Source organism: Falco punctatus, assembly GCF_963210335.1.
Source record: "Falco punctatus genome assembly, contig: scaffold_23, whole genome shotgun sequence".
Lineage (NCBI taxonomy): Eukaryota > Metazoa > Chordata > Aves > Falconiformes > Falconidae > Falco > Falco punctatus.
The window spans coordinates 2,703,823-2,711,985 of record NW_027660078.1 but is presented as its reverse complement, the minus strand read 5'-3'; the positions used below and the strand labels follow the sequence as shown (position 1 = coordinate 2,711,985).

General features: G+C 59.7%; 1 protein-coding gene across 1 annotated transcript; it reads right to left on the bottom strand.

The window, feature by feature from the left end:
* Positions 1–2,992: 2,992 nt before the first annotated feature.
* Positions 2,993–5,322, bottom strand: LOC308058040 (maestro heat-like repeat-containing protein family member 7). The gene is made up of 7 exons (XM_080412052.1): positions 5,193–5,322; positions 4,940–5,077; positions 4,306–4,734; positions 4,028–4,129; positions 3,648–3,750; positions 3,272–3,331; positions 2,993–3,184 (listed from the first exon to the last, which is right to left on the bottom strand). Exons 1-7 carry the CDS (start codon positions 5,310–5,312, stop codon positions 3,048–3,050), a joined length of 1,089 nt encoding a protein of 362 aa, XP_080268178.1. The 5' UTR covers positions 5,313–5,322; the 3' UTR covers positions 2,993–3,047.
* Positions 5,323–8,163: the final 2,841 nt, after the last annotated feature.

Genomic DNA, 8,163 nt, shown 5'->3' with positions numbered 1-8,163 from the left:
CAAAACTGCATATTGCAATGTGTTTCCTTGATTGGTAGTTTTTGCATAAGAGGTGGGATCTGCAGACGTGTTTGCAAACGTGTTATGCAGTTTAAAGCCTGGTGCTTGGATACCCCAACAAGGACACATGCCTGGAATAAGGTTCTCAAGTCTGGGGTATGCCATGGTTCTATTCCACGATTCACAACAAATCGCTCATGAACAATTCCTGAGTGGAGTGTTCTGATGGGGTGGGGGATTTATTCCCATGTTTCAACTCTATTATCTAGTTTGGACTAAAATGTTTAAGGCACCAAGCCCATACCCCGTTTATTATCCATTTGAATATGCCAACCTGGGGATAATATGCCTTTCTATTTGTGGTGTATGGATTCACCGTGGGGTCTCAATACATACTGGATCCCCCCTTTGCAAGGGGCACAGATCCCCTGCCCAGCAGGCAGCTCATTGAGGGGCCCGCCAGGACCTTCTCTGCCAAGCTGCTTTCCAGCAAGGTGGCCCCCGCCTGTGCCGGGGCCTGGGCTTGTTCATCCCCAGGGGCCGGAGTTGGCACTTGTTGGACCTGATGAGGTTCATGCTGGCCCTTTTCTCTAGCCCAGCTGGGTCCCCACATGCCAGCACACCCACTGTGGTACCAGACACCCCCACCCCCCATTCTGTGGGTGCCAGCAGTGCCCAATGCCAGACCATCCCCACTGGGTTCAGGCACTGAGGGTGATGCAGCCCCAGCTGAGGGATGGATGGATGAGCTCCACAGATAGATCCATGGATAGAGGAAAGATTTAACATTTCAGATGAGGGGGCAGCCCAGGGGGGTCCCAGCCCTGCACCTCACCAGCTGCTCACTGGCAGGGGAACCCACTGCTCTTGTGGGAGCAGCGCTGCCACCACGGGGGCTTGCAGAAACAGACACAGTGGTGCTGGCAGTGGCATCTCCACCAAGCCTTTGGGCAGCCCCACAGCTGGGAGCAGCCGTCCTGCAGGCACAGTCCTGCCCAGCACGGTCCTGAGGCCGCCTGCCCATGTGCCCTGCCCATGGGGACATGGTGCTGGGGCCTGGGCTCTGCTGGGGTGCTCCTGCCTGGCCCCACGTGGATGGTGCTGCCCAGGCCCATGGAGCTGATTCTGTCTGGTGTCATGGGGCTCCTCTTCCTCATCCCCATTGGGCTCCTTCTGCCCATCTGCATAGGGCTGCTTCTGCTTGGCACCGTGTCCTGCCCTTGGTCTTTGTCCCCATCTGCCATCTTCTCCATGTGCGCATCTGCCCCCAGCAGCTCCACTCGAAGGACCTGGGGCCACCCTCTGGGCTCCAGCAGCCCTGGATAGAGCTGATCCTCTTTCCTGCTGCTCCTCTTTCCTGGCGGGGGGGAGGGAGACAACTGTGGGGTGGTGGTGTGTGTGGTGTGTGTCCCACTACAGACCGCCTCTTGCCACTTGGCCATCATTACTTGCAGAAACTTTTGGTACTGCCTGGTCACTATGAGGGTGCCCTGGACGATATGGATGAGCTCCTCGGTGAGGTTCTGTGTGACCATGGCCATGGCTGAGGGGCTGCTGGGGGTGGCTGCACATCGATGGGGCTCTACGCACTGTCCCTGCCATCCAATGGGGAACTCCTCATGCTTTGGCATCCCTGCCATCCACAAGGAATTCCTCCTCTGGCAGCTCCAGGGAGAGGCCCTGGCCAAGGGCGATTCCCAGCTTCCCCACTGGCACCCAGGTTGCCCTGATGGACCAGGAAGGTGCAGAGCCGGGTAATGCCACTGGCTCTGCCATCACACCAGGCCAGTGGTGTGGGACACAGTAGAGGGAGCCCGGGGTAGAACGGCCAGTGCATGACAGGGAGGGCAGCAGGGCCCGTGGGGACTGGTGCTCCCTCCACAGAACATCTGCGCTCGCCCTGCAGTGGAGGATGGGGAAGAGAGAGAAGGCTGTTGCCCTGCAGTGCTCATGCACATGTGCAAGCCCACGTGTGCAGGTCCAACTTCTGTTAGTGAGGACTGGCAGGTTTCTTGGACAGGCACTGGGAAGGCAGTCAGGTGTCGGGTGGCCTGAGGATCCTGACCTCTTCTTCCTCAGCCAAAGTGCCACGAGTCCCAGAATCACATAATGGTCGTTGTTGGATGGAACGTCTGGAGATTATCTAGTCCAACGCCCTGCAAAAGCAGGCTGTGCTAGAGCAGGTTGCACAAAATCATGTGCAGGTGCTGCTGCAATGTTTCCAGAGCCTCTCTGGGCAGCTTGTGCCAGTGATGTTAGTTGGAGTGCTGTGCAAGGGTCCCTGTGCTGGTGGGGGGCGGTGCCTGGGCTAGCTGCAACATCAAGGCACTGCAAAGGGGCAGGGAGATGATGAGCACAACAAGCCCATGCCACGCTCCCTCCCCCCACGCATCACAATGCCTGTTGCCAGGTCCCTGATGGCTGTGGAGGCCACCTGGCCCTGGGCACCCTCTGCCCCAGGGTGCGCTGGAGCTGTCTTTGCCCTGGAGCTGTCTCAGGCTCGCGCCTGATCACCCAGATCCTGAGCCCTTCCTTGCACCCCAGACCCCTCTGCAGAGCCTCAAGCACTCAAAGAAAGCCCGCTGGACTGGGGGCCTGGTCCCTAGACTTGACCATTCCACTCGAGTCCCCGCGGCACTCCTCCATGGGTGTCTGTAATGCCCCAGAGCCTTCTGTTGCTCGACTAGCCAGACCTTGGGAGCCCTCCCGAGGCAGTCATGGCGACCCAGGCACTCTGTTTGTCCCACAGTCCCTCAGGGAGCCCTGCAGGGTCCCTCTGGCCCCCTTAGCGCCTCTGTACTCTGCATGGAAACCTTCCTGAGTTCATCATGGTGCAGGGACGTGGCAGTGCAGTAAAAGCAGATACTGTGGTGTCGCTGGGGTGCCCGGAGAACTACAGGGAGGTCAGAGCTGGGACCACCCATCCCATGCTCTCTCCTCGCTGCCTGTCAGTTCCACATGGGAAAGACACCCTGGGTTCAGGCTTCTTCTTCCAGCTTTATTGAATTGCAGCCATTCTCTGGAGAAGAGCTGCACCTCTGCCTGGCTTAGCAGCACCAGCAGCACAGTGATCGCAGGGTGCATCGTGACGTTTGCCGCACCCTTGGAGTGCTCAGGATGGAGGTGGTCTGAGCTGCCAGGGAGCAGATGGAGGGTTCATTGTCTTCCTCCAAGGCCTGAAGGGCTGTGATGGAAAGAAACGGAGCAGAGATGAACTGCCGTGTCTGTGAAAACCACCGGGCATCCCCTCCAGCCCATGCTCCCTACTCACTGCTGCAGATCTCAGCCAGCTTCTCCTCCCTTTGGTCCCTCAGGAGCTGCCCAGCAAGCCCTAGGGACAGAGCTTCGTCAGACCCCCCACTCCCCAGCGTGCTCCCAGCAGCACAGCCCCCAGCTCAGCTGGCTGGGCTGCACGCCCTCCTCCCCCTCACCAGGCTGACCCCAGGGAAGAGCAGTAGCTGAGGTGGGTGGGACTGAGCAAGGCAGCCACCGAGCCCACCTGCATGGTCAAGGGTGGGAGAGAGAGGCCAAGGCCCTGCACAGGGCAGCCGAGGCTCTGGCAGCCACAGGGCTGCTCCTTGCTGCCGGTGCAGCGGCGGGACTGGGGCTGGGCTGCCAAAAGCGGGACCCTGGGGGCTGTGGCTCACCGATGAACCTGACGGCCGTTGCTCGCAAGGTGGCCTGAGCATCCTCCAGGTATGGCAGGCTCTGATTCAAGTACTGTTCGGTCCTGCGCCTGTCCCGCTGTAGCTGGAGAGAGCACAAGGGTATGGGGTGTCACACAGCCTCCCCAGCTGGCCGGAGCACTCCCGCCTGCCAGCCCCCGCCGCTGCCCAGAGCCCTCCCTCCCGCTGGGTGCGGGGAGAGGGGTGTGGAGAAGAGCCCTTGGGGCTCTCTTCTCGAGGACAGGGAACAAGGATGCAGCTCCAGGCTGTGGGCTGCGGGCTGCAGCAGGGCAGGTGAGGCACAGCTGCAGAGCGCACAGGGCAGACCCGTGGGGCAGCCCTCGTCCAGGGGTTGTCCTCACCAAGCACTCTGCAATCCTCCATGTCTGATGGCTCTGCAGCAGGTGTTTGAGCTTTTTCCACTTGAGGAGCTCTGCTGCAGCGAGGAGGGCTTCCCTGGCGGCCTGCAGAACAGCAGAAACTGGGAGATGGCACCACGGCCTGGGGAAGGAGACCTGGCATCTCCCTGCCTTTTCCTTTCTTCCTGGGGTCATCCTGCCCTTAGGAAGCTGGGAGGTACCCTGGCCCAAACATCTCAGGTTTTCATCCCTACATCACTGCTTAGCTTTGGAATCTGTACCTTGGCCACGCTGTGGATTTGGTCGCTCGTGTGAAAGATGAGAGGGAGCAAGCCCATTTCCACTTTTGTCTTCATCTGCCTCTCGTTCTTCCTCACCACAGTCTTCATTAGGTCTCTGAAGAGGCTGATGGAGAGCTCTCTCAGCTCGCTGAAGCCCTGGTAGAGAGAAGCAGAGTAGGACTTGCGTCCTTGTAGGTAGCTGTCCCCGACCAGCGCCTGGCCACGAGGCTTGGGCTCCCCCATCAGCCTTACCGCAGCAAAGAGGGGCAGGAGCTTCTCAATCAGCTGGACAGCGATGGGGCTGGCCTTTGTCTTCTTCAGGTGACCTATGACGTTTCGCGAGACCACCAGGGACTTCATCTTGATATTTGTGTTGCCGTCCTCCAGGACCTTCATCATGTCTGGCATGAAGACCTCCATTTTTCTTGCCTGCATGAAAGACAGAGTTTCTGTTTCCTGAAAAGGACTATGCCCGGAAAGCTCCCCAGGCAGCCACCAGGCCTCACCATGGCCAGGAGGGCCTTTGGAGCAGTCACCCAACCTCCTGACTCCCAGCCAAGGCCAATCCACCCGCTTATCTGCTGCCCCAGCCCCTGGCTGCCAACATGGCTCCCTTTGATGATGCCCTGCTCACCATCTCAGCTCTCTCTGACAGCGTCATGAGGCTCCTGAGCACCAATGAGAGCATTGCTGGGCTTGGATTCCTCAGAAACCTCAAGACTTTGTACATTGGAGAGAATTCCTCATCCTCCAAATCAGTGCAGGTCAGCAGCTGAAAGAAAGCCAGCGGTGAGTGACCAGAAGATCCAGCATGACTCCCCACACCGCGCAGCTGTTCCCATCAGCAGCTGAGGACAAGAGCACTGGGGCTTCTTCTGGTAACTCACAGCCAAGCGAACGAAACAGGTGTCCTCCTGGTATGTGTAGAAGAGCCTGTTTTGCCGGTCCTGGAGTTTGATGAACAGCTCCTTCAGAACCTTCTCCAAGGTCTGGGCCGTGGAGAGCATCACCTCCCACAGTGCCAGGGCAATGCTGCAAGCCAGAGTGCTCTGTCAGCAGGGCGACCCCATCCCCAGCACTGTGGCCTGGGCCAGCCCCGCGTAACGCAGACCCTCCTCCCTGGGCAGGCAGGAGAGGGCTGAGGTGCTGTGCTCCCCATGGGGTGGGACAGAGGGTGGTGGCGAGGCTCTGGGCTGGCTTTGGTGCTGGGAACGCGGCCAGCCCACCAGGGCTGGAATGGGTACTGGGACGGGGGAAAGCCCCGCTCCTCGGGGGTGTCCTGCGGTACTCCTTGGGTCTGGCAGCCAGAGAGTCTCCGGGTCCCTGTCACCACTAGGAGCAAGCCCTCCTGGCTGTCAGGGCCGGTACCTGTCTCCTCGTGGAGCGATCTTCAGCAGCGTGGTGACAACGTCCCCAGGGCACTGGTTAGCCATCAGGAGCAGCAGTGACTCCATGCTACGCTGGCCTGACTCCATGGTCACGTATTCCCAGTTTTCATAGATGCAGCTCATGATCTTTGGCACCTGGAGGGGACACAAGTGAGGGTGGTGCTGCCACTGGAGGGCAGCCATTGCCCCAGCTGCCCTTGCCGTCCCTCTCCTGCTTTAAGGTGGCTTCAGGTGCCTGAGACACCTGGCTTTGGGCCGGAGGCAGGGATGGAAGGAGGAACAAGGCCTGCCAGGGCTGAAGGACAGGGTCATCCAGCCACAGGCCACTTACATCTGTCAGCCAGACGTGAGGGTCTGCCATGACCACGTCCATCACACTGCTGCCCAGCGGCTTTTTCTTGGCATTTAACTCTCTCAGGGTATCAATGACTGTGAGGACGATGTCTGTCCTCTCAGATGGTTGAAGGTATTTTGCAAAGGCCTATGGCAGGAAGGAAGGGAGTGAAGAATGTCACGTTGAGTGCCCTGATGGTGCTGCTAAGCTGGACAGTGCGAGCAGCCCTGGTGAGAGATGCACAGCAGTGCTGGTAGCAGAGGCTGCAGTCACTGCATGGGGGAGGATGAGAAGAGAGGGCCCCCAGGGTGAGGGAGGAGGCTTGGGCTCTGGGGCACAGTGTGCTGGCCCTACAGAGAACCAGGGCCTGCTGTTGGCCAGGCGGAAAATGCTGCTTGGGCACTGGAGTGCAGCCCTTGCGTTGTCCCTGCTTGGGGACAGCAGAAACCCTGCTGAGAGCCAGGAACAGGGAGGCCACGCCAGCCCCGCTGATTTTGGATGCCTTCTCACACGAGAGCCCTGCTGATGCCACAGGCAAGGCAAGGGGGCAGCTCCTTACCATGGCAAGGTCTCTGGTGGTGGGTGAACAGCACAAGGAGGTGGTCTCAGCTTCCCAAGCCGCTGGCAGCTGTGCATTCTCCTCTGACAGTGTCGTGCCTAAAGAGCAGGGCAAACACAGGAGAGTGCGTGAGACCCAGCTGCTTTGCCAGCAAGCTTACCAGCTCCTGAGAAGAGCTTTGATCTAGGAATGGCTGAGAAGGGAGGTGATGACCCACAGTGAAAGGAGGAGGTGGTGGAGAGAGATGTAAATGAAAGGGTGACCTGCCTCCCGTGTATTTATGCCAATGCTCCTGGCCTGGTCAACTCCAAGGACCTAGAGCTCTGCATGCAGTCCCACAGTTAAACTGTGGTTGGAATAACAGTGACGTGGGGTATGGCTCGCATGGATGGAGTGCTGTGGGGCAGTGGTACAAGCTCTTCAAGGGAGAGGGGATGAGGAGTGGGGCTGCCTCCTGAGCGAAGGAGCAGCTCAGCTCCACGGGACGATCAGCTGTGTGGGACACAGCGTGGGTCAGGAGCAGGGGAGAGGTGGTGCTGGTGACATGGTGGTGCCTCCAGCAAGCACAGGAAGGGCCCGCCACAACGCGCAGGAAGACAAGCAGACGGCTCGATTGATGTCGTTGTGCAGGGGCGGGGGAGGCAGCCCACCACTGCTTCTCTTACCTTTTTGCTGGCGGGTGAATAGGAAAAGGGAGAAAAGAGCATCCAAAGCCACACGGCTGGTCTTTTCTTCCCCAGATGACACGAGCAGGAGGAGACGTCCAAGCAGCTGCCCGAGGACTGGGATGAGGATCTCTCTGCAGGAGGCACGTCTGTCCTCATTTTGAGCAGCCTGGGTGAGGGAGGCAGAAGAGCAGAAGGGCTGAGGGCAGGCGCCTGGGGCCAGAGCCCCGGCCCCAAGAGCGTGGCCAGGGCTGGACCCAGGTGTGCCAGAGCTTTGCAGGACCATGCTGGCCGCAGCTCCCAAAGCAGCTAGCTGGGTGGCAGCCCCGCACAGGGAGAGCTGCCAGGCCTGGGCTCCCACCATGTCCCTTGGGCAGTCCCGTCCAACACAGGACTGGGGGCAAAGCTGGCTCCTGGCAAAGAGGGGGCTGGGGAGAGAAGCCCATGGGAAACAGAGGCACCAAGACCCCCACTTCAGCACAGAGGCTGGCAGAGCACCCAGACCTGTGCCCAGGCTTGCCTTGCAGGTGCCTCAAAGCTGCCAGCTGTGCCGGCGCGCAGGGAATGGGAGGTGGCCTGGCTGGAGAGTACCTGGTCCTTCCATACCTCCAGTGAGGAATAGCTGGCCAGCAAATGGCTCAGCATCCTAATCCTGCCCACAGTCCTCTCAAGCACAGCTGGTCTCTCCGAGCTGGTGAAAGCCAACAGCACCTTGGAAGAGAAAAGCTGCTGGTGTGCCTTGGGGGCAGAGGTGCTCCAGCAGAAGCGGCGCTGCTCAGCTCCAGGGCTGGACTTGCACAGTCCATCAATGCTTCCTCTGATCTGGGGCAAAGCCTGTAGTGGCGTTCCTGCCCCTAGGGTCCTTCACAGGCTTTGGACAAATGCCCCGAGCCTGCCTTGTGGCCAGGCAGG

What these genes read in the sequence shown, in the direction of transcription:
- LOC308058040 (XM_080412052.1), bottom strand. Translation starts at nt 5,312, where the DNA reads ATGCTCTCCACGGCCCAGACCTTGGAGAAGGTTCTGAAGGAGCTGTTC. An exon ending in CCTGTTTCGTTCGCTTGGCT is followed by an intron (nt 5,078 to 5,192) that starts GTGAGTTACCAG and finishes GCTTTCTTTCAG; the next exon opens with CTGCTGACCTGCACTGATTT. An exon ending in AACGGCCGTCAGGTTCATCG is followed by an intron (nt 3,332 to 3,647) that starts GTGAGCCACAGC and finishes CTCTGTCCCTAG; the next exon opens with GGCTTGCTGGGCAGCTCCTG.